Genomic DNA, 25,767 nt, shown 5'->3' on the forward strand with positions numbered 1-25,767 from the left:
GGACCTGTTAAGCCACCTGGACACCCACAAGTCTATGAGGCCTGATGGGATCCACCCGAGAGTACTGAGAGAGCTGGTGGAGGATCTTGCCAAGTCACTCTCCATCATTTATCACCAGTCCTGGTTAACAGGAGAGGTCCCAGAAGACTGGAGGCTTGCCGATGCGACACCCATCTACAAGAAAGGCCGGAAAGAGGATCCTGGGAACTATAGGGCCTGTCAGCCTGACCTCCGTACCGGGGAAGTTCATGGAGCGGTTCGTCTTGAGAGTACTCACAGGGCATGTGCAGGACAACCAAGGGATCAGGCTCAGCCAGCATGGGCTCATGAAAGGCAGGTCCTGCTTGACCAACCTGATTTCCTTCTATGACCAGGTGACCTGCCTAGTGGATGAGGGAAAGGCTGTGGATGTTGTCTACCTGGACTTTAGTAAAGCCTTTGACACTGTCTCCCACAACGTTCTCCTGGAGAAACTGGCGGCTCGTGGCTTACACAGGTATATTCTTCACTGGGTAAAGAACTGGCTGGATGGCCGAGCCCAGAAAGTTGTGGTGAATGGCGTTAAATCCAGTTGGCGGCTGGTCACAAGCGGTGTTCCCCAGGGCTCGGTTCTGGGGCTGGTCTTATTCAGTATCTTTATTGATGATCTGGATGAGGGGATTGAGTGCTCCCTCAGTAAGTTTGCAGATGACACCAAGCTGGGTGGGAGTGTTGATCTGCTGGAGGGTAGGAGGGCTCTGCAGAGGGATCTGGACAGGCTGGATCGATGGGCAGACGTCAACTGTATGAGGTTTAATAAGGTCAAGTGCAGGGTCCTGCACTTGGGTCACAACAACCCCATGCAATGCTACAGACTTGGGGAGGAGTGGCTGGAGAGCTGCCCAGCAGAAAGGGACCTGGGGGTGCTGGTTGATAGCTGGCTGAACATGAGCCAGCAGTGTGCCCAGGTGGCCAAGAAGGCCAACAGCATCCTGGCCTGTATCAGAAATAGTGTGGCCAGCAGGAGGAGGGAAGTGATTGTGCCCCTGTAGTGGGCACTGGTGAGGCTGCACCTCGAATTCTGTGTTCAGTTTTGGGCCCCTCACTACAAGAAGGATGCTGAGGTGCTTGAGCATGTCCAGAGAAGGGCAATAAATCTGGTGAGGGGTCTGGAGCACAAGACTTATGAGGAGCAGCTCCCTTATGAGCAGTTCCCTCAGAACTGGGGTTGTTTAGTCTGGAGAAGAGGAGGCTGAGGGGAGACCTTATCGCTCTCTACAACTACCTGAAAGGGGGTTGTGGCGAGGTGGGTGTTGGTCTCTTCTCCCAAGTAACCAGTGACAGGATGAGAGGAAATGGCCTCAAGTTGCGCCAGGGGAGGTTTAGATTGGATATTAGGAAAAATTTCTTCACTGAGAGGGTGGTCAAGCATTGGAACAGGCTGCCCAGGGAGGTGGTGGAGTCGCCATCTCTGGAAGTGTTCAAAAAACGTGTGGATGTGGCGCTTCAGGATATGGTTTAGGGGACATGGTGGCACTGGATTAATGGTTGGACTTGATGATCTTGAAGGTCCTTTCCAGCCTTAGTGATTCTGTGATTTTGAATGCTTTCTTAAATCGCGGTACGATTGGGGTTGGAAGGGACCTCTGGAGGTCATCTTGTGCAACCCACCCAGGACTTAAGTTTCAAGGATACCTTTGCAAATGTGTGCATTCTTGGTCGTAGTAGAGTATGTGAATGGGCCATAGAAAAATGGACAGGCTCATGTACTCTAAGTAACATTTTGACATTATTGTGAACCAAATGTGGGCCAGGTAGGTAATTGATCTGGCCTAGCAAAGCATTTCTTGTGTTTTTATGTTAACGTCAGTTGCTGTCTCATTCTGAGCAGAGCTGGTAGTTTGAGACTTTTGAGACTTATTTTGGACAGTGAAGGCATAGTTTGCTATACAGTAATACAGTAACATTACACTAAGCATTGCTTTTGGTTTTCCACAGTTTACTTCAACTTTTCTATTAAACAGTAATTATTAAGAAAATTTAGAAAGCTTCTCCAAAAAGGATAATAAGTAATGCATAGTTGTTCTATGCAAGTGATTTGAAGATCTTTTTAGATATGTTGTTTAACTTACTTAAAACAAAAGTATTAGCATATGGTTTACTTTCTCCAGCTGTCTTTGTGGGGAATGAAGCAAAGAAGAGAGCAGAGAGGACATTGCACTGTAATATAGGAAGTGTTGAACCAGACTGCAGAAGAAAATGAAAGTAATGAACAGCTTCAGCTAGTACAAATCAAGAACTATTCAAGTTTTCATGTGCTGTCACTCCTTTTTGTTTTCTCCCAAATGGATTCTTGTGAATGGTATTAAAATCCCATTCTTGTGTAGCACTGAAGCCTCTGAACATCTGCTTGGCTTTATTTTGGATATATTCATTTGTACCTCATAAACACAACATGTTGCTGTTAAAACATAAGAGCTGGATATACTTTTAAGGTATATATGTATATGTTATTTATGGGAACAAAAATGTATTGTTCTCTTCTTTAACATTCTGTTATCTTGTTCTAGTCTAATGAATTTCTGTTTTTAAAGGCAAAAATGTCACAGGTTAAACAAGTGGGACTTTTAGCTGCTGGATGTCAGCCATGGAACAAGGATGTATGTGCTGCTAGCGGGGACAGATTTGCCTACTGTGCTACCCTTGCTATTTATATTTATCAGGTGAGATCATTTTTATTTAACAGACTAGTTACATTTTTACATTGTTGTCTATCTGACTTTGAACCCTTCCAATAAATATTTCTACAATGCTTTTGGAAGTATGATTGCTGCTGAGATAATGTCTAAGTAAAACTCAATCTTCCATTCAAGATATCCCTTGCAAATCACTCTTTTTTCCTTGTTACAGCTAGTGCAAAAGATTGATGTAAACTTTATATTTGAAGTTATGTGTCAAGAATAATTTTTAAAAGACAGGCTCTCAATCCAGCAAACACTTGAGATGAATAAAGTGCAGAGATAAAAGAGTGGGTTCTGAGAGAGAAATGAAGCAATTCCATGGTTTCACTTGAAGTTGTAGTGTAAAAGTAGCCTTTTGAAGTAGTTTAATCCGCTGTGCAAAGCTGAGGATTCAGTGGCCCACCTTCCTTTTGATTTGGAACAAGTTATTACTTTCTTCATTTCTAAACTAGTCAGCACTGTGGTCTTCTGAAGTTCATGGCTACTATACATGTACACCTAACAAAAAAATAGAAATGCTGTAATGTGGAATTTTCAGACTGAGAAATATGTCAGGAAATAAAGGATGCGCTTATTTTAGCTTCATGAGTTGTACTGCTAATAGGATTAAAATAAACAAAATTTACTGTGTCAGGTTTGGGCACTTGATTTATTTATATATTTTTTTTTAATTCTACTAAGTGATTTAAGAGATTGGAAGGATTTCAAACTCATTTTTGTTTTCTGTCCTGTTTAACTCCTTGCAGATTACGAAATGATTGTTACTATGCCTATGAATAAAACATTTTAGGATTGTGTTTGAGTGCAGTTATTAATGGAATATAATAGTTTCTAAGTGACAAGAAGATAGACTATGTTAATACTGATTGGGCTAATTGAATATTTGACAACTTTTCTGTCCTAGTCAAATGTGTGAGAATTTGGCTTACTGAGATGTCGGGTACTGACAATTGTTAAATACACTATAAATTAATCTGTAAGTCTAATGCTGTTACATGAACTATTCTCCAACCCAATAGTACTTAAAGGGAGTTTGAAATATGTATTTCTAAAATTAATTTTACTTTTTGTTTAGCTGGATCACCGATACAATGAATTCAAGCTCCGGGCAATTATGTCTGAGCATAAGAAGACAATCACAGCCATATCTTGGTGTCCCCACAATCCTGACGTGTTTGCAAGTGCCAGTGCAGACAGTTTAGTGATTATTTGGAATATGACTGAACAGAAAGTTGTGACCAAGCTGGACAATACAAAAGGTATTTCAGACATGGATATTTATTTGACCCATATAGCTTTTTCATCCACAGGTGTCAGAAATACTTGCTATAGAGTAAACTCTAAGCAGTTGGTAGGCCAACAATTGCATAACACAATATTCTTGTCAGATTTGTTGCAGTTCTTTTTAGAAAATAATGATAGCATGTTTGAGTAAATTCCTCTAAACCATCTAGTAATTGGTAAAGGAGTTGTGTGGTTTTGTTTTTTTTCTAAAGTATTTGACCAATAATTTAGTTTGCCATTGATTTCTTGTTAAGCAGGAAAAAAAAAATTTCCATCACTGTATAAAAGGATAAATAATTAAGTTTTAAACCTTGTGTGTTTTCATGATAACTTTATGGAAGTGAAAGCATGTAATATGTAGCCTTTAACAGATTCAATTGTAATTTATTACCTGCATCTTATCTCAGGACTTGAAACTGCTGATTTGGAGATTGTAATAGAAGTCTAGGGGGTTAAAAGCCTGTCTCCTTTCCCTGCCCAGTTCTGATTCATTCTCTTCAGTCAAAACCAGTACCTGAATTGCTTTTCGTGCAGTCAGTCTCTGTCAGATGTCCTTGACTCCTACATTTGTGTTCTTGGAAAATACAACCCAAGAACAGTCAGTATCTCAGGATCTTCTAAGATGTTGCAGGACCCCCTACTCTGTTCTTTCCAGAGCACTTAGAATACCTCTGAAAATCTTGTACATCTTGCATGTCCTGCAAAAGGAATAAGTAGGAAAAAAAGCATAGTGATTTGATCTATTCTGAAAGGAATATTGTATCAAATTATGCATAAATATAAAGACTGATACGTATTTTTTAATACATTTCTTGTTTAAAAAACTACTTCAGCTAATGACTATGTGTGAAAGAAGCGTTATTATTTTAAACTTGTAAACTTCCTAGTAATGCTGCTTTTACTCTCTTTGATACTGCCATATTAAAGTGTCTGAATACAAACAATTTTGAGTTTGAGGAGTTTGTCTTACCGTCACTTATTCCTTCAGACAGGCATTATTAAATTATGAGCATAGTGAAGGTTGGATATGTTAAGGTCAAACTCCTTAAAATGGAATGCTTACAGTTAGGTGACTGAATTATAACTGTCATATATTCAGAAGGAAGCTATCAAGGGTTCCCTCCAATTACAGAGCTAACTTTCCAATTTTGTCACAAATATCTGCCTCTGTTATACCCAAATTAAATTTCATTGGTTTTTGCAAAAACAGACACTTTAAAGTTTTCAGTATTTTACCAGCTTAGTAGTAAATACCTTATAGTAAGACATAATGGTGAATGGAATGGTGAATGAATGAAAGTGTTATTTACAGGATCAGGCTTATCCTCTTTCATATGTGTGATTATCTTTGGCACTAATGAAGTGTAAGTATCATAAAATACAACCCGCCAAAGTAGTATTACAATAATTTGGGAAATAATTCTACTTCCTGCCTATAGATATGTGTAATTTACTTCTACACCATAAGATGTTCACATAGTTGTCTAAATTCCAATCTAATCATTTTTATCTAGAATAATTATTTTTACAGTTTCAAGACAATTGCTGATACTGGTTCAAGCAGTAATACATTGAATTTCATATCCTGGTTCTTATAAGGTTTACCTTTATGTTTCAGGAATTCCTGCGTCACTTAGCTGGTGCTGGAATGCAGGTGATGCGGTTGCATTTGTGTCCCACAGAGGTCCGTTGTACATTTGGACTATCTCAGGACCTGAGAGCGGGGTGACTGTACATAGAGAAGCACATAGTTTCTTGTCAGATATCAGTCTGTTTAGATGGCATCCAAAGAAAAAAGGAAAAGTAGTATTTGGACATACTGATGGAAGCCTATCCATTTTTCAGCCAGGTAAAAACTGATGTGTTAAAATATTTATTTTTATGTATTTCTTGTCTCTGTGTGTAATTCTGCACTGTTTTCATTTAGGTTTTCTAACGTATGTACGTATATAAAACTTGTTCTTAGTTCATAGTATTCCTACTCCTTCCGTATCACAGAAATATGTTTTCTTAGATAAAAAGCACAGAGCATTTTCTTTTTACTTTCTCCCTTTTGTGACAAAGATAAAAATGCAATTTTCAACAACTACAATAAACTGTTTTTTTAGGGAATTATAACAGCCGTGGTCGTCTTCTGAACTGTATATCCTAGCAAGTTTGTCTTCTGAATGGGCTGACTTGAGTTTTCACCTAGTGTCTTACTTTGCTTGCATTTATTCTAGAGTCTTCTGCTTCATATTCTAGAGTCCTTGGCACTTTTGTAGGTAGAATCTCATGTCATGCTTCATGTTATCTTCATGATTCTGTTCTGTCAAAGACTATATGGGAATATATTTATCTCTTTTTGTCTGAAATCCACTGAGCACATTTGTGCATACTTCATAAATAATCCAGTACTCTGCTAATAAAGGTGACCTGTTGATAAGCTCATTTGAATCTAAAATTTAGCTCTCTTTCATAAATAGTTTTCTACAAAGACAGATTTCCAGTTTTTTTTTCCAGCTACTTCTTTTTCCTCCAGTAAAAACTGGTTTTCCACTTTGTGAGGAAAAACTGTTCTTTAAATAATGTGTTAATTTTACATAGTATTATGCTCCAACAGCCATGAAAAATTTATTCTGCTTTAGTTCACTCTCCTAAGTCATCATTCAGGATGTCACAGAGAATAGATTCCATTGCTTCAATAGGGCTGACTGAATTAATATTGTCATTGGGAAAAGAAAATCTGTTTTAATATGATAACCACTAAATATGTAATGAACTGAGACTCTTAATGAAGTTTGTCTAGAATGATTTGAATATGAAAATAGAAATAATAGGAAAAGTATTTAAAATGTCAAAATTACGTTCTGCAAATGCAAATATAATACTGGCTAAAAAAGCTAGGAGTTGTGGCAGTTTTGTACGTACTGCAATTCAAGCCGCTACAAAAATTTGTTTACTGAAAGTTATCCATTACTGCTGGGGAAAAAACCTACTTGCATCAGCTTGAAATTGAGTTTATATTATCACAAAAACTTTGCCCATCTCTGTATTTAGGATAGTTTTCATCATTATTGTAATATTATAATTATTCATTAAGATAACTTTAAAATAAAAATAAATTATCCATAATACCTGTTTCCTGTTCTTAACATACATAAGATTCTTGGTTTCCAACAGAGAAATAAGAAGTTGAAAGTTTATATGCAGTTGTGTGAAAGTTTTTGTCAGAACTCTTTCACTGAAAATCCTGGATTTAGGTAGTCCAGTTTCAATTCTAAAGAATTTATTAAGTAAAAGAAAATGTTGCACTTTGGCTTTTAGAAGTGAACTTTCTGGGTTTTTGTTTTTAAACTGTTTAGAATTTCACTTTCTCAAAATTAGTCAAGAAAAGTAATATGCTTTCTGTTGGATCATGTTAAACGTTTTTTAAACCTGAACACACTTCTTCTAATTAAATGCATGTAAAAAACTTTTTAGTCAAATAGGATTTTTATTTGATTTTACATAAGAAAAAAATCACTTATCTGTAGAGGTCTACTTACAAATTAATTATCAGAACTGAGTAGCAAATTTTACTGTGTGGGATAATTAGCACAATAAATTCAGATGCATTCAAGAAGGACAATCACTGACTAAAATACCATAGAGCTGCCATTCAAAACCCAGACTTGCATGCAATAAGAAATATAAATATTTTAATTTAAAGGATTATATTCTTGTAATTAAGACAATGACACTGGGGCAATCATAATGAGTTTGAAACAATGCAGACCAGTATTAGTTTTCACTTAACTTGCTTTTTTTACACTATTAGAAAAAGGTGAATAATCTGTTTAGATAAAAACATATATTTGTTTAAGAAAACAACAGAAATTTTAGTCAATAGATAAATTTATTAAAATATGCTTCAAAATTAGGTAATATTGAAAAACAGATTGTATCACTGCAATAGAAGTACCATTACTGTGGTTACACTTACATAAATTACTTTAATTTCTGTCTTACCATTCAGATATAATTGAAAATGTAGGCTTATCCAAGTTACCTGTTTTATTAACAGCGGGTTTCTAGTTTGCAATTTACAGTCAAAATTCATCTGATTTTTGTAATTGGTCACTTTTAAAAAATACCAATACATAGAAGAAAATGCTATCAAGAGGATGAATATAGGCCTCCTATTAAAAAAAAAAAAAAAAAAAAAAGAAAAAGAAAAAGGCAGGGAGAAGGGACACAAAAAATTGGTACTTTTCAATAAGGAATAGAAAGCTAATATTTTGCTTTGAGATTGAAGTTCAGCCCTCATCTACCTTATGTCAGAATGTATAAAACTACTTGTTATTGGACCAGAACTTAGTTTGTCACCAAGTGAAATAAATTTAAAAATATATGTTCCTATTCCTTACTTCTAAATGTTTCAGTCCTTCTGTAGGATATCCTACAAAACATTGTCTTGAGAAAACCAGAACATCAACAAATTTCTGTTAATTGCTTGGAAGCTCAGTGTGAGTGACGTGTTGAAGGCTCTAGTCTTTCTATTTGAGTCACTGCCACATAATTAGCAGACTACACAACTTCTTTTCGTTATTGTTATATACTTAGGTTTTTCTCTCATGGCTCTATCTCAATTAACTCCAGACTTCCTATTAATGTAGAAGAACAATTAATGTGAAGAAAAACTATGCAAGGATTTAAGACTAGTACCTTATTTTTGAAGAAATACAGTGCCGTCATGTAGGGACAAATGTTCTGTAGTAGTTTACCTTTCATTTGTTCTCAAAATAAGCACAACTTCCTTAAATGACCTGTGACTCAGCTGCATGATTCACAGTGCTGATGTCTTCTTTTAATAGAAAATAAAATTTAACAGTTAGGGTTTCCATGAGCTTTGCTTCCGGACTCTTTTGTGAAGCACAGATGAAACTGAATAGCCCCTAGATATCCTATCTCCCCACCAGTTGATTGTGTTTTCTTGAGACTGAAGTGTTCGAACAGGGCATGCTTTGAACACTCAAGGACAGATTTTTTTGCCCTTAGTTCTTGTAAAGCTAACTGAAAACTGACAATTCTGCTTCGTTGTCAGTTCTTCGTTTTCATTTGAATGTTGATTTTCGTTCAACAAGAAATCTGAACTGAAGTGTAAGCAGGAGACATTGTTAAAGAATGTGCGAATCCCTAAGTTTTTGGCAAATTTAAAGCAGTTACCTGATGATATTTCTGATGTTATTCCTGATGCTTCAAGAGAGACAACTGCTAAGGTGCAGAAATGGCATGGAGAAATCAGTTTATGCTATTAATTGTTGTGCAGTCTTAAATTATTTCCCCCATTTCTGGTAGTTGATTATGAAGTTACCCTAGATATAATGTGCACTAATAGCATTTTGCCTAGAAAATCATAATGAGAGATATTTTAATATCAGAATGTTCCCCAGTGAACAAAAACTTTTCAACATCTTTGTTTAGAATGTATTGGAATAGGCTTTGTTCTACATCAATCATTAAGGAATATAGGTAGACCTTGGCATTTATCATAATATGACAAATTAATTGTATTCTTCATTATCAAAATTGAAAATTAGATTAAAAACTGAAAAACAGAAAAATGAATTGACATCTTCCAGAAAAAGGTGTATAAAATTAATTCATTTTTAATACAGTAGCACAACTTCAAAAATATAGATCTGTGTTGTTAATTATTCATTTGGATTGTACACCATCTTATAAGACTAAAAGCCAGCTCTCCGTAAAAACAAAAAATGGGAAATAAGTGATGTTAAAAATTGTGGTTCTCTATAATATGGATCAAGTGAAATATGTTTTCTGTTATGCAGGTGTTAAATTAGATATTTAATGACCTGTTCTAGCTTCAAAATCTATGAATGCTTCATAATTGCACACATAGTTTTGAGGAAGAAAAAAATATAAAGGCAGTTGTTCATTAACACTTTTTTGACTGCAACAATTTTTTTTCTAGTTCAAACTGCTTTTATTTTGCCTGTATTTGCTGTGGTATGCAGATTGACTTATAGTCAATTTGATTATTAGGCTGTGCTGCAGGCCTTTACTCATGGAAATTGTTGGGACAATATGTATGGTTTAACATACTTTTCATTAGTATAAAATTATGTTAATAAACCTGACAGCTGTTTCTATTTTCTGTTGTATTAACAAGAAAGCTGGATCTGATGGAGCCAGCACTACTTTAGGTCAAATATTGCAAAGACAGTTAATTTCACAGGTGCAGACGGTAGAGCAGGCTACTAAAAATTTCAGGGTGAGACAAAAATAACGTTTGCAAACCTTGTAACTATTGAAAGGTTATACTTGATTTCATTTTGAAATAATCTTTTCTTGTGCTTTTAAAGGTTCTAAAAATCAGAAACATGTCTTAAGACCAGAGTCTCTTGAAGGAACAGATGAAGAGGATCCAGTTACAGCGCTGGAGTGGGACCCTTTGTCAACTGAATACCTTCTTGTTGCTAATTTACATAATGGTATTCGACTAGTTGATTCTGAATCTCTGTCCTGTATCACAACTTTTAATTTTCCCAGTGCAGCGGCATCTGTTCAGTGTTTAGCCTGGGTTTCTAGTGCACCTGGAATGTTTATAACTGGAGGTAAGCCTTTTATTTCCTAATTTTAAAAAGGTAATAAATATAGGACCGAGTCTTCAGAATTGATACTTCAAGATTGACCTTTCTTAACATTTCTACAAATAAAAGCATACATACATTTTACAAAAAAAAAACCCCACATAAAACCGTAGAAAAGAACAGAAAACTTTACTTATTTTGGTTTTGTTAGATGCGGAAACAAAGGATTTTTAACTGTTTTTTGTACTGAATGATATATTCCTCACGCACACAAACATGAGAATTACTTTGGAAATACGATGAAAATTGCATTGTACTAGTGGATGTCACTTCTTGCTCCTCTGCTTTTCTTTCTCTGTTTTTAGAAGGAATTTTTTTTTTTTTTTAATTAATCTGTTTCCTGCCTCCTTTCTACACCATAGACGTTAGTGCTCAGGTTGAAGAACTAATGAATAAGGGAAGTGAGACTATGGGGATATTTTATAATGAGAGAGGTTGCATGAGGGTTTATCTTCTGAAGTTTAAATAAGTAATGCTAATAATGATTGTTGTTAGTAGTGATATTAGCATGGAGATGAAAATGGCTGCTTATAAATATCTTGTTAGAATTCTAAGTTTAATTCATTGTTGGTTTTTTGCTTAAATAAGTCCTTAACCATCTACCTCTGTGTACAGCAAAAAGAGAATAATAAAAAAAAATTATTTTGTATGGTTTTTTTTAAACCTCAGATTCTCAGGTTGGTGTGTTACGCATTTGGAATGTTTCACGTACAACACCTATAGATAATTTTAAATTGAAGAAAACTGGTTTCCATGGTTTGCATGTGCTAAGTTCTCCTCCAAAGAAAAAGCGTAAGTATATATATACACACACTTACATATATATAATTTTGATTGTTATTCATTGCAATGGCTGCAAGTTAAGAAAATCTTGTTTGTGAATCTTGTTATATCCAAGCTGATCTCTATAAGTTTGTGTCAGCTCTGTGGTTCTTAATTAAACAAAGTACCCTCTGCTGCCAGTGGACTAGGCAAATGTGTAAAGGATCAAGCACTTCGTAAGGTCCTTCTTTAGTAGGCCAGGCTTCATACAGGAATTCTCCATTTCTTTTGTTTTTAATCTCATTGGAATATAAAGCATTTTACTCCCTATAATTGTTACTTATTACTAAATGAAAAAATAAAAAATAATCATATGTTTATATCTTGCTTTTTTTTGTTAAGCATATTCATCACAGCATCTTGGTAAAAATCACCATACATCCTCAACAAGTGAAGCTGTTCCTCCTCCAACTTTAAGCCAAAACCAAGCATTTTCTCTTCCTCCTGGTCACGCTGTCTGTTGCTTCATGGATGGTGGAGTGGGGCTTTATGACATAGGAGCGAAAAAGTGGGATTTCCTTAGAGATTTGGTATGTTCCATCTCTGTCTTTGCAATGAGAGTTTATTTGGCTTGTACACATTCTTCTAACAGCAAAAAACAGAAAATGAAGTCTTCACAGCACTCTGAAAACTTTGCTATCATTAAAAAGAGTCTAAATCTCTAGGAAACAAGATGATTTTTCTGAAGTTGAAAGCAATTCTTTATTGCAAAAGACTAAACCCTGTCGGAAATATTCCAGCAGTTTTCATCCAGAAATAAAGATTTAAGGTCTTGTGTTTTTTTTTTAAATGAAATTTTAATTTGATAGCCTTCTCAGAAATATTATCTGGAGGGTTTTCTATAATCTAGAATAAAAATTCTAGTCAAATCAGAGAGAAACTATATGCAACTCAGATCAGGAGGTCACTCAGTTTAAAATGACAAAGGCAGAATTACTAAATCTTCTTTGAAGCAGAAATTCAAAACTAGCTTTATCACATATTACGTGAGCCTCTTCTTCACTGGGCTTTTGGTTATTCTTGAGGATTTTTCTTTTTTCCTCTTTCCCCATTCCCTTTTCATTGGAAAAACTTCAATAATTTTCAGCTGTACTCCTACACATGTTTGAATAGAGGTGGCTGGTTGGTGTTCTTTTTCCATTTCTAATGGTTTTGGTCTTGTAAAGCAACTGAGGCTTAAAAAAATTATTGTATATTATCTGTTTCTCATGCATGTGGCAAGTTAAATTCTACAAATGTGTGTCTTAGAAAACAAGAAATTGACATGTGATATTTCTAAAAAAACCCAAGAAATTGACATGTGACTTTCTAATGGTTTAAGGTTTAAACTGTGATAGAGCATAGACTGTATTTAGAACACAGAAAACTCAATGGAATACTAGAAAACTTGTAGAACATGATAATATACAAAGCTTTATTTTGTCAGTCAGATACTTTTTACCTAAAGGGCAAAATTATTTGTGTGTTAAAACAATAATTTTTCTTCTTTTTTTTTTTTAGCTTAACTGTTTTTAATTCTGTCTTTTGTCAACTGAGTTCCAATGGAAAATGCTAACCAGTCCCTTGTATTGCATCAACCTGTTTTTTTAAAGCAGAGTTTTTCTGTCCTTAATAAAGATCTGTGAAAGGCAGGAGTGTTATAGTCCAAGCTATTCTATGACTTTTGATTTTGGCTGATGAGCCAGAACATACAGGCTTTCTGGAACTCATAATTGATCTGACAGGTTATAATACAATATATTTTAGAGTTTGATCTAGAGTTGAACTTCTGAAAGAAGTAAAATGTAATAAAAATGGATTAAATATTTGTTTCATTTAAGGGACATGTTGAGACCATCTTTGATTGCAAATTCAAACCTGATAACCCTGATCTTCTTGCTACAGCTTCATTTGATGGCACAATAAAAGTTTGGGACATAAATACTTTAACAGCGGTTTACACATCTCCTGGTAATGAGGGGGTTATTTATTCCCTTTCTTGGGCTCCAGGTAAGAATATTTTGCTTTAGGTCTAAATATTCTTTGAATTAGCATTGACTACAAGCAATTTGAGTTATAAAAGTATTAATTATCTTGTAAGGTTTAAACATAACTGATCTATTATCTATGAAACCTATAGAATTCAATGCTTCAGACCTTGCTGAGGCTTACCCTTATGAGAAATGATCTCAGTATTTCATATTAAGTCAGAATGGAGGGAGGAAAATCTCCAGAGCCTTTCTAGCATTACATTATGCAGATGATTAAAAGGTTTTCTTTGTATGGGAAGCAGCTGATTAAAGGAATTCAGATTCTGTTTTGTGCTTAAAAAGTGGAACATATGCGTTTAGTTCTTTCTGTTAGTACTTTGTGTAGGATTCTAATCACTGAAGAGCTCTGCTTTTACTTTATTAGAATAGGGAGTACCTTTTCTGCAAAGCATCTACTTTTTCTTAGAGAAGTCGCTGAAGTCAGTGGGAAATTTTCTTATTAAAACTATTCTAAAACCCACTTAGGTGAACCTGGGAGTCCATTTGTGGTACTTACTAATAATAGTTGATGATAGGTAGGCTTTCTTATTGTGTTTTAGTTCTTTGGACGGTAGATGTATTTTTTAAAAAGTCTAAATAATTTGGCTGACTGCCTTTCTCTCCTTTGCTTTTAAACTCTAAGAAATAATAGCCGACGGGAAAAAATATTGTGATGGGAAGCTTAATGTAGTTTGCATATGTGAAATGAATTTACACTTGTTTAATTTCAAAGAGTCTTTTGCACCCTGTTCTTCACAGGTAATTTGTCTTGCTATATGGAAATTATGGCAATATGAACTATGGTGTATTCTTTTATGTTATTTTGTTTTGAAATTTAAATTCAGTTTGTAGCAGCATCTCACATTGAGAGAACGGTTTGTTTGCTGGGTGGGATGCTTTTTAAGTCCTGTATTCTGATTTTTATTTTTTTTAAATAGATTTAAGCTAATTGGAAGCATGTGCTTCAACTTCAGCTCCTTACCATCCTGTCCAAAAGTTTCTCTCTGTACCAGACAGAACTTTTCCTGTTTCTTTCACATCCCTTACTCTTAGAGAGTTTCTCACCACCTGTACTGTCATTTATCTTCATTCTGTATACATAATCCAATGCATGCCACCATTTGTATTTGGTCTCAGAAGACCTTTGAACATAGCAATTACTCTTCCCCCCCGCATTTTTCTCCTATGTAAATCTCTTTCCATGTTATAATATGTAACTTTCTAGACTCCTCCTGCATAGATTGTCTTTTCCACCTCTGAAGTGTAGTATAAAATAACAGTCAAAACTTACATATAAATGTGCCATATAGCTGTTTAGGAAAAGTATAGCTATAATGGGATAGAGGATCACTGTGGCGAGGAGAATTTGGTGGCTTTTGGACTAGGCCTCAATTCAGTTTTCAGGTTCTCAGTATGGAGTCACATATTCAGATTTTCTGCCCTGTAGGGTGTGGTTACAGATTCAAGTGCATTCTTGATGGGTATAGGTGCTGCAGTGGTGCAAGATTAAGAAAACAATGCTCGAGTTGCTATAACTTTAAGCTTGAAACATTGAGATTGTATCTCATTTTCAGTTTGAGTCATATGCATCATGGACATTCTTTTCTTGTCACCTTAACTGAAACTCTTTCAGCAGGCATTGAAAATACTTTTTGTAACAATACAACTTTTATTTTACTCTTTCCTCTGAATAAGAATGTAGAAAGGCAGGTCATGCTTTTGTTTAAATTTATATTTGTGACTTAGTATCAAATGCTGGCCTTAAACTATGAAAAACTCTTGTTTATGTGCCATTGATGTCTTCTGTTTATATATTGCATTTCTTGAATCTAAAGTAGAAACATATTAGTCAAACCATATTGTGACCTTCTATTTATTGTGAGATCTTACAAATATCTTTCTCTAAAGGAGATCTGAACTGCATAGCAGGTGCAACATCCAGAAATGGTGGCTTCATCTGGGATGTCCCAAAAGGCAAAATGATAACCAGATTCAGTGAGGTAAGATGAGATTACATCTCTTTTTATCTAAAAGAAATGTAAGTTAGTTGTTCCCTCTAGTGTCAATAAATAAAGATGGGTCAAAGTTCATATGTTTTTAAAAGGTGCTATAATATAGAAGTCTATAGAAAGAATTATGAGGATGCCAGTTTATCTCTGAGGCAGCAGTATTTTTACTTCCTCAGACTGGGTTTGGGACATGAGCATGATGAAGCATCAGATGGTCTCCATTATCTTAAAATCCGTCCTGTAGCGATATACAGCAAAAGCATAGCTGATTCTTTCTTAAACATGTAAATGTGTAGGGACATGTAGACTTTAAGCTGGGTGTCAAAATGTAAAGTGCTGTTCTGTATCTTCAAACGTAAGGCCCAGAAAAAATTTTCAGTCCCTGAGGTCTAGACCAATAAAGCATACTAACCAGTATGCCTTATTTAGAAACTGGTCTTGTATTACCTGAAATATATGCAGACGTTTGCAAGTCCTGAAACTTAATTGTTAGCATAATTGTTATTGACAGAAGGAGCTATTTAGTACTATATTGTAGTATTTGATACTTTTTTATGTATTCTTAGGGTATATAGCTGTAATCTTCAGATTATACAGACATCATTAACTGTGGCATCTGTATCAGAGAACAAAGGATGCTCTTTAAGAAGACAGAGATGGAGCAGGGGGTATAGGGACAGAAATCAGATACATACATACATACATACATTCAGGAGTTCCTGACTTCTAACACTCAGATTTGCACTTGTGCTACTGAACATCTTTTCACAAACACTCACTCTGAAACATGTCCTGCTTAAGTTTTCGCATACCACAATTATTCATGCCCACCCACTGTCTTCATTATTCCAACAATTAGCTAACCTTTATTCAAGCTTCAGGTTCATATAGTTATGGGTTGCTCATTCTTCAGCTTAACCCAGTTTTGTCTCTTGGATCCTGGAGAGTATGGCCCTTTTACTCTCTGTCTTCAGTCCCAATTTTTTGTATGTGGATTCTCAAATAACCCAGCCATATTGGGGACTCATTATAATGTGTTTTTATACGGTCTATTTTACTGGGAGAAAAAGGCTGAAGCCTACAGGAGAATAAAATAAAAAAAGGTGAGTCAATAGATGAGAGAAAAAGGGGTGAATTATTTCTTATTGATAGGTATTTTGCATTTTTTGAAGCATGGAAAGAATGGAATCTTCTGCATTGCCTGGAGTCATAAAGATTCCAAAAGAATAGCAACCTGCAGCAGTGATGGATTTTGGTGAGTGTTATTGGAAGAAAAAAAACCTGCTAAATGTACTTCTCAAGTCAGTAAACTTTGACACTGCTATCACTGACTAATTTTTAAACTGTTCTTACTGGCCAAAACTTGAATTATATTAATCTGCTGTACTTGTTAGGATATATTTTTCATTATTTTAAGAAAAAAATAGAGAAAATGTTTGCAAAAGGAATAGTGTTTAAGACAATCTGATAACAAAAATTAATATTGATTATAATTTCGCTAAGAATATTCTTCTGGTTTTCTTATGTGTAGATACAGAGGACACTTTTCAAAAGCCATCCTATTTTACATGTCTTCATTTTTCAATTTTTTTTTTTTTTTTTTAAGTTTGTTATTTCAAGGACTAGGAATCACTATTTTAGAACCAAGTCATTGCAATTGTAGTATTACAGGAGTATAAGAGTTTATTGGTAAAAACTTGCAAAAGCCCTTTGAGAACAATTTTGCATTTATTGTGTTTCAGTACATTTTTAAATCCTTGTTCTTCTTTTCTTTGCTAGCCATGTTATTTCAGCTCAAACATAACAAGAGCATGAATTTTAGGAAAAAAATCAATCAACTTTTTTAAATCCCTAAAGATCTATTTGTACCTTAAAGCCACAGCTGCAACTTAGATTTTGGGCTGTGAGGATCCTTTCAGGGAGGGAGGTACCCCAGTGGATATACAGCCCCTCTGAAGGAACATGGACTCAAGTCAATTAAATGTTTTGTTGGGAAATATATAGTTAGCCCTGTAGTTCAGGGGCTGTAGGAATAAAGATTTCTCACATACTTTCTGTATGCTTCTTTTGCTATCTGGCTTAATTTGCATGAAATAAAACTTGACTTTTAGATAGCCTACTTAGAACGCTTTTTTCCTCATAATACTACATTGTAATTGGTTTCAGTATTATTCGAACCATTGATGGCAAGGTTCTTCACAAGTACAAACATCCAGCTGCAGTGTTTGGCTGTGATTGGAGTCAAAACAACAAGTAAGTAAAAATTAACCCAAAGAATTGATAATACTTACTATTTAAAGTGACTACCAGTAAAATAACACACAGTTATTTACAATGTTACATTTACTGTGATATTAGAGCACTGAAATTGTTTCTGTTCCATAGTAGGATATGTCTGAGCAGCTGTATATTCCCAGTACTGTATTTCATTGCCCAGCATGTTCATGTGTTAAGTAGGACAAGGACTACTTAACTTTTAAAAGAGGATCTTTTCGTATTGATGGGAGAAAAAATAAATTCTCTGGCTGAATATATAATGGGGGGTGGGGAGCAGACATTCAATACCAGGAAAGGGGGGTTTAGGCTGACATCCTTTTAATGACTGCTAAGCTGAAGATACAGCAGGCAGCTAAATACACTGTGATATGTTAATTTTGCAGATAAGTTCTCATGTTGTTATTAGGAATTTCTGTCAAAAGACAATTATACAGTCATTCATTTATTAATAGTTGTGTGTTGGGTGCTTGGTGAGACTGTAGTGCAAATGCTATTCCCTGTTGCAGCTCATGGATCTTTATCAGTTTTTTTTTCTGATTTAGTATCTTTAATTGAGTTATCAATAATTACATCATAAAAAGTCAAAGGATAAGCGAAAATAAGCTACTTTCTAAAGTAAATTTCAAAACATGTATCATATTTATTTGTAAACTAAAAAACAATACTTTTGATGTTCCCAGTGACCCAGTATTTTATTATTTTTATTTTGCAGAGATATGATAGCTACTGGTTGTGAGGATAAAAACGTTCGTGTTTACTACTTGGCAACCAGCTCTGATCAGCCACTGAAAATTTTTACAGGGCATACTGCAAAGGTGTTTCATGTACGGTGGTCTCCTCTGAGAGAAGGAATCCTCTGCAGTGGCTCTGATGATGGGTGTGTATTTCTGAACTATCAGAAAACTTAAAACCTCAAGCAGGATATTAGAGAAACTTAAGATCTTTAGTTGTACTGGTGCCGACATCTTCAAAAACTCTGTGAATAACATAATAATCTAAATCTCTGCCTTGTTCAGATTCAGGCTGTAGCTTTGCTGTTAGCTTAATATAGTATTTGAGTAGCAGGATAATGACCTAAAATTGTCACAACTGCTATAGCAATGCAACTTTCCAAATGCTTTCCCAAGAGTAGAGTCAGTGACCAACACCTGTTATTCCCAGGAATGATACAAGGAGGATACCACATGCTTACATTATGTCAACAGGTATGGGCACAAGACCTGCTCTTATTTGATGTCTTTCAAAAGTATAATTACGTATAATCTGTGGAGATTTTTAATGGATGCTAGGTGGTACTTTTTTGTTGGTTTTGATGACATTTTTTGAGGGAGAGAGCATCAGTCTATGGTAAGCTGGAGGGATGATTTTTCTATGATTCGAAGCCACGTCCCCGCAGAGTATACAATACATTTCCATAAGGATCACAAGTTTGTATTGTGTAGAGTATTGGCTTCTGTTGCTTTCCCCAATATCATTCATTAGATGTCTATGCTTGCAACAAAATCTGTTAGTTCATAGTGTAATGATTCATGAAAGAAAGCAACTTGATGACAATTTTTTTATGTGTAAATCTTCTCTATTTCGCATGAGCAAGATGTAGAGAATCCAAAATTCTGTCATAGTGTCATTATGAGATATTCTGATTTTATTACCAATCATGGTTATGTTATAAGTCTTGATTGCAGAGGGATTTCTAGAATAGTCACACTCTCACTTTGCGGGTGGGGGATCGTTGAATAACTTAATCCCAGATAACTCAGAAAATAAATAGTCTTTTGAGTTCATTATACATGGTAACACTCTAGTTTGTAGTCAAACTCAACTATTTCAGATGACCTGTTTAGCACCTAGGCTTATACAGTACATAGGAACAGTATGCAAGGGTCACATGTGAGCATGTATTGCTGTACAACAATATATACGTAAATATAATGTCCTTCTAACTTGTGGATTCTACTTTGTGATGCAAGGCTCATCAAATGGCCCCTTTGCAGTACTGGAGAAATGGTAATAGGTGCCTTTGCTGCCATGAGTGAACTTTGTTAACATAGTTGATAATGTCATAAAACTTCGCCAGAATTACAATGTTCTCTTCAAGAAATTGAGCTTTTAACTTCCTAGTTCTGTAGCCTGCTCAATTAACTGTGCCCCGCAATAGCAACTACTGAAAGAAAAAGGAAAAGTTGGAAACTACTTGGTTAAAAGGGAAGAAAAAAGTAATGAGAAAGCTGTTATGAATTCTTTCTCATTACTTGTGTGATTGTGGTGGGAGTTTCATAATTTAAGATAGTGTGGTGTCCACTTCTGCCATGTGACAAATGCCACGTTCAAAGGACAGAATAGAATCGAATATTTCAGTTAGAAGGGACCTGCAATGATCATTTAGTCCAACTGCCTGGGCACTTCAGTGTTAACCAAAAGTTAAAGCAAATTATTAAAGGCACTGTCCAAATGCCTCTTAAGCACTGACAGGCTTGGAGCATTGACTACCTCTCTAGGAAGCCTTTTCCAGGGTTTGATCACCCTCTCTGGAAACAAATGCTTCCTAATGTCCAGTTTAAACCTCCCCTGACACAGCTTTGAACCGTTCCCATGCATCCTGTCGGTGGATACCAGGGAGGAGGGATCAGCACCTCCCTCTCCACTTCTCCTCCTCAGGAACCTGTGGGGAGCCATGAGGTCGCCCCTCAGCCTCCTTTTCTCTGAACTAGACAAGCGCAAAGTCCTCAGCCACTCCTTATAGGACATTCCTCCCAGGCCTTTCACCAGCTTTGTTGCCCTCCTCTGGAGACATTCAAGGACCTTCACATCCTTCTTGAGTTGGGGGGCCCAGAACTGTACACAGTACTTGAGGTGAGGCTGCACCAACAGTTAAATACAGCGGGATGATCACCCCTGCTGACTGGCTGGTTACGCTGTGTTAGGTGCACCCCAGGACGGGGTTTGCCCTCTTGGCTGCTGGGGCACACGGGTGCCTCGCACTGAGCCTGCTGTCAGCCAGCACCCCAGGTCCCTCCCTGCAGGGCTGCTCTCCAGCCACTCCTCTCCCAGTGTATACTGGTGCCTGGTGTTACTCTGTCCCAGGTGCAGAATCTGGCATTGGTTCCTGTTAAATTTCATCCCATTAATCATTGCCCAATGCTCCAATCTATCTAGATCCCTCGGCAAGGCCTCTTGTCCTTTGAGAGAGTCAACAGCACCTCCCAGTTTGATATAATCACCAAGTTGCTAGTGATGCATTCAGCTCCTGCATCTACATCATTGATAAATATATTGAACAGAACTGGCCCTAGAGTTGAACCCTGAAGAACGCTGCTGGTGACTGGTTGCCAACCAGATGTAGCCCCATTCACTGCAACCCTTTAAGCCCTGCCGTTTAGCCAGTTCTTCACGCAGCACACCATGAACCTGCTCATCCCACTGTTGGAGATCTTGTCCAGAAGGATGCTGTGAGGAACAGTACCTTACTTAGCCTTACTAAAATCCAGAAAAACTACATCTACTGCCTTTCCTTCATCCACTAAGTGGGTGACCTTACCATAGAAGGATATCAAATTAGTTAATCAGGACTTTCCCTTGTGAACCTATGTTGACTGTGCCTGATGATTGCATTACTCTTTAAATGCTTTTCAGTAGCACCCTGTATGATCTTCTCCACAATCTTCCCAGGAACTGAGGTTAGACTAACACATCTGTAGTTTCTTGGGACGTTTAGAGGGCTGTGAAAGCCATAGGAAAGATAGAGCTTACACATGCAGGCATATGGGCAAATTTCTTTTCTCTCATTGATATGTAAGATAATGGTGCATGTGAGATTTTGAAAGGCTGTGTGGTGGATAGAATAGACAGGTGGACTGTCTTTGGTATATTTGGTACTCCATCCTAAACGTGAAGGGCATTGGCTCCAACCTGTCCTATTACAACTTCTATAAACATATTGCAAGTAAATACTCTGATAAATTTGAAGTTTAGAATATTGCTGAAGTAGAGGGATAATCACATTTCAGTAGGTGATTCGATGGACATATGTCTTTTTTATCCTGTTTCAGTACTGTTCGAATATGGGATTATACACAGGATGCTTGTATAAATGTCCTTAGCGGACATACAGCTCCAGTGCGGGGACTGATGTGGAATCCTGAAATTCCTTACCTTCTAATATCCGGCAGTTGGGACTATACAATTCGAGTCTGGGACACAAGAGATGGAACATGTTTGGACACAGTTTATGATCATGGTGCAGATGTATATGGTAATATTTTTAAAATTTATTTTACTTGTGTATTGAAATGCATTTTTAAGTATTTTTAAATTTATAAAATAATTTAATCAAACTCATTATTAGATAAACTTAATTATTTGACTACATTTTTAAATGCTCTCTCTGCTAGGTTTAACATGTCATCCTAGTCGTCCATTTACTATGGCATCTTGCTCTCGTGACTCCACCGTGAGACTCTGGTCATTGACACCTCTTATAAGCCCTCTACAAATAAACGTCTTGGCAGATAGATGCTGGGATGAGATTATCGGTAATACAGGTGAGTAAATTGTATATACCGTTGTTTGAATTTTCTGTATGTTACTATACTTTTTTCCTTGTTTTTTTTTCATTTTCATGTATAAATCTTTTTGTGTGTTAGATCGTGCTGTGGAATCTGGTGTTCCTCCTTTGCTGTGTGGTAAAGTTTCCAGGGATATTAAACAAGAAGTGGAAAAATTGACAGGAAATCCTCGAGGAAAAAAACTGAGGTGGTTTTCAGAATGTTTTTCAGTAAGTATTCTGCAAACTTAAGGATGTTGTCAGTGTGCATGACTTTCTCTTCTGAAGTCAATCTCCAAAATGGAAATTTCTTTCTTTTCTACCATTTTTTTTTTGCTTTCTTAAAGGGAGCTCAGAAAATATGCAGAAATCAATTCTATCTCCTAACAGTTCTGCATGTAAAAATGTCCATGACTGAATTGTTTGTCAGTTGTGAACACCAATATTTCACAAAGTGAAATAGGTGGGATAATTTAATTTTGCATAGGAAAAGTTTGACTTTACAAGAATTTTCTATTTGAGAAAATGAAAAAATGTGGTTTATCAAACTACATTGGAGTTTTTAATTTTAATCCATCAGTGGGACACCCTCATTACAGATAGATTTGAACTGCCCAAGTGTCTGTGCGAGAACTGCTATATTACCTTGTAGGAGCTGTAGACCTGGATGACCCATGTTGCAGTATCCATCTATTGCCTTTGCTCCATTGCACAGTAATATTTCCTAAAATCACTGCAGCCTCTTTGGGCAATTGAATTAAAAATATAAACTTCTGCGTCCCCTGTGAGTTCTTACCTGCATAAGAGCTGAACTTGAGGTAGAACAAGGACAAAAATGACCTGGAACTACACCTTGTGTCAAGCACTGTTGTAATTTAAGTCAATACACTGATCTACAAGGACCTCGTTCATCCAAAATACTTGTTTTGATTTCTAGCTAAATTGAAGTGTATGATTTAGAAATGCTGAAACAATGTTCCTCAGTTACAAATCTTGGCCTTTCCTGTTTTATTAAAAATATTTTTATAGAATTCCTTGTTTTAGGGAAGTTATACATTCTGATGTCCCCCATTGATTTGAGAGTAAAACTATTACAAAAATATGAGAATTGTCCAAGCACAAAAACTTTTTTATCAGTTGTATTCAGTGCTTTTTGAGTCCAGCAAATAAAATGTCATGCTTAAACTATGAGGAGTCAAGTAGGAGCTTTAAGGGACTTAAAGAAAGAGGACTAGTCTCTCCTTCACACCCCCACAGTAGGATATTCTGAATCCTGAACATGAGCCAGCAGTGTGGCTGAGGAGGCCAACAGCATCCTGGCCTGTATCAGAAGTAGTGTGGCCAGCAGGAGCAGAGAAGTGATTGTGCCCCTGTACTCAGCACTGGTGAGGCCACACCTCGAATCCTGTGTTCAGTTTTGGGCCCCTAACTACAAGAAGGAGGATGAGGTGCTGGAGCATATCCAGAGAAGGGCAACGAAGCTGGTGAGGGGTCTGGAGCACAAGTCTTATGAGGAGCGGCTGAGGGAACTGGGGTTGTTCAGTCTGGGGAAGAGGAGGCTGAGGGGGAGACCTTATCGCTCTCTACAACTACCTGAAATGGGGGTTGTGGTGAAGTGGGTGTTGGTCTCTTCTCCCAAGTAACTAGTGATAGGACAAGAGGAAATGGCCTCTAGTCGCACCAGGGGAGGTTTAGATTGGATTTTAGGAAAAAATTCTTCACTGAGTGGTCAAATATTGGAACAGGCTGCCCAGGGAGGTGGTGGAGTCACCATCACTGGAAGTGTTCAAAAAAACATGTAGACGTGGCGCTTCAGGACATGGTTTAGTGGACATGGTGATGTTGAGTTGATAGTTGGACTTGATCTTAAAGGTCTTTTACAATCTTCATGATTCTGTGATTCTGCTTTTTACAAGCTCAGAAGTAATTTGACTTCTAAACTTGTAATTCTGTTATTCTTAGAAAAGATCCTTCAGGTCAAAGGTTTCAAGATTTTTTTTTTTTTAAGCTTTTAATTACTCCCTCTCTTCTAGACCTCATTGAATGTTAAACCATTGTCCTAGTTCTACAGAAAGATTAATTCAAATCTTAGAGTAGTAAAAATGCTTTAAAATTTCTTAAAAAAAAAATCTCCTTAATGGCCTGCAAGATTTTTTTGCCTATGCAGTTATACCATATGTGTCTATTTCATGAATTAATATTAAGATAGTAAACAAGATTGTGGCAGTTGAGCCCTGAAGTTGTTTTTACCTGGCCCACTCCTTTGCTTTACAGAAAATGGTAAACTGTACTGGGGTCACGCCTGCATCCCAGCAGCTGAATAGTTTTTTTATGACAACAGTAACCACCAGATAGCTCGTATTCCTTTGGGAGCAAAAGGGAAAACTCTAATGGTGAACCCTCAACTATATCTGCACATAACCAAATATGTTCATGGATCTGGCTGTATCTTCACAGCCTTCAAGAAGGTTGAAAGAGTTGTAGTATCTTGAACTAATCCATGTCTTCACAGTAAAGCTTCTAATATTGAAATGGTCTGAAAGAGCTTTACTAGCAGTATTTCGTGGAATTGACTGACAAATATTTTTCAATGTCTTTATAACTTTAGTTTCTCTGTTGAACATTACTGTAACACAACCTTTTTCTTCCCTAACAATTTTAGCCTCCAGGAGGCAGCAAAAATTTGTGGGATTTAGTTGCTGTAATAAAAGGAGAGGATGACAGTTTGCTTCCACAGAACTACTGCAAAGGAATTATGCATATGAAACATCTCATTAGATTTAGAATGGTAAGTGAAGCATAAATGGTATGTAAAAGTGGTTATTAATCCATATAGCATTTCACTCTTTAAAAATAACATTTAATGCTTTACAAAAGGGTCACAATTTATTTCATGTCCAAAGGTATTTGTGCAATATCAGTTCTCTGCAATACTAGTCTGTCAGAGTAATAGCATCTAGCTAAGTCTGTATGATTTCATGAATACTCAGTGTTAAAATGCTCTTACAGTTATTAATTAGAAAACCAGTTTTCAAAATAATGAAAAGAAATTGGAAAGCAAGCATCACTACACCTTGAGCTATGAAACAAGTTTGTCTTCCCTATTATATATATCTGGTACTTTTACATTCAGTGAAGTCAAACTATTTGGTTGTATGAACATGTAGTTACGTTCAGATGCAGGGACAGGGAAATCCATGTCTGAAAATGGAGGAGAGTCTGCAGAAATAAGCTCTGTAGCTGCCTGGAAGAAGGAGTGGATAGCAAGAAACTGTCATTAATGGAGATATGCAGCTGAAGAATGACTCAGATTTGAATGTGAAATTCAAATACTAGGCCACGAATTTATTAGTAGCTGCATATATGAATATGCAACCAGACATACAATTTGTGCAGGATATGGTTCTGTCACAGACTTCATAGGATTACTAAAGAATCCCATACTCTAATGGAAAGATATCTATTGGT

At 36.3% G+C, this 25,767-nt stretch overlaps 1 protein-coding gene across 1 annotated transcript in view; it reads left to right on the forward strand.

Annotated features, from left to right (window-relative positions):
- Positions 1–25,767, forward strand: part of WDR17 (WD repeat domain 17) — a gene marked incomplete at its 3' end in the record, with an annotated part of 53,175 nt that overhangs the window by 10,260 nt on the left and 17,148 nt on the right. The window contains exons 2-16 of the mRNA XM_081999726.1: positions 2,574–2,702; positions 3,796–3,979; positions 5,623–5,853; positions 10,352–10,603; positions 11,309–11,431; positions 11,804–11,991; positions 13,282–13,450; positions 15,379–15,470; positions 16,652–16,734; positions 17,646–17,732; positions 18,469–18,633; positions 21,806–22,008; positions 22,148–22,297; positions 22,400–22,530; positions 24,962–25,087. Of these exons, the coding sequence (XP_081855852.1) occupies positions 2,574–2,702; positions 3,796–3,979; positions 5,623–5,853; positions 10,352–10,603; positions 11,309–11,431; positions 11,804–11,991; positions 13,282–13,450; positions 15,379–15,470; positions 16,652–16,734; positions 17,646–17,732; positions 18,469–18,633; positions 21,806–22,008; positions 22,148–22,297; positions 22,400–22,530; positions 24,962–25,087 (2,313 nt within the window). The remainder of the gene's footprint in view (positions 1–2,573; positions 2,703–3,795; positions 3,980–5,622; positions 5,854–10,351; positions 10,604–11,308; positions 11,432–11,803; positions 11,992–13,281; positions 13,451–15,378; positions 15,471–16,651; positions 16,735–17,645; positions 17,733–18,468; positions 18,634–21,805; positions 22,009–22,147; positions 22,298–22,399; positions 22,531–24,961; positions 25,088–25,767) is intronic.

Source organism: Phaethon aethereus, assembly GCF_964289735.1.
Source record: "Phaethon aethereus genome assembly, chromosome: 4".
In the NCBI taxonomy this organism is placed as follows: domain Eukaryota; kingdom Metazoa; phylum Chordata; class Aves; order Phaethontiformes; family Phaethontidae; genus Phaethon; species Phaethon aethereus.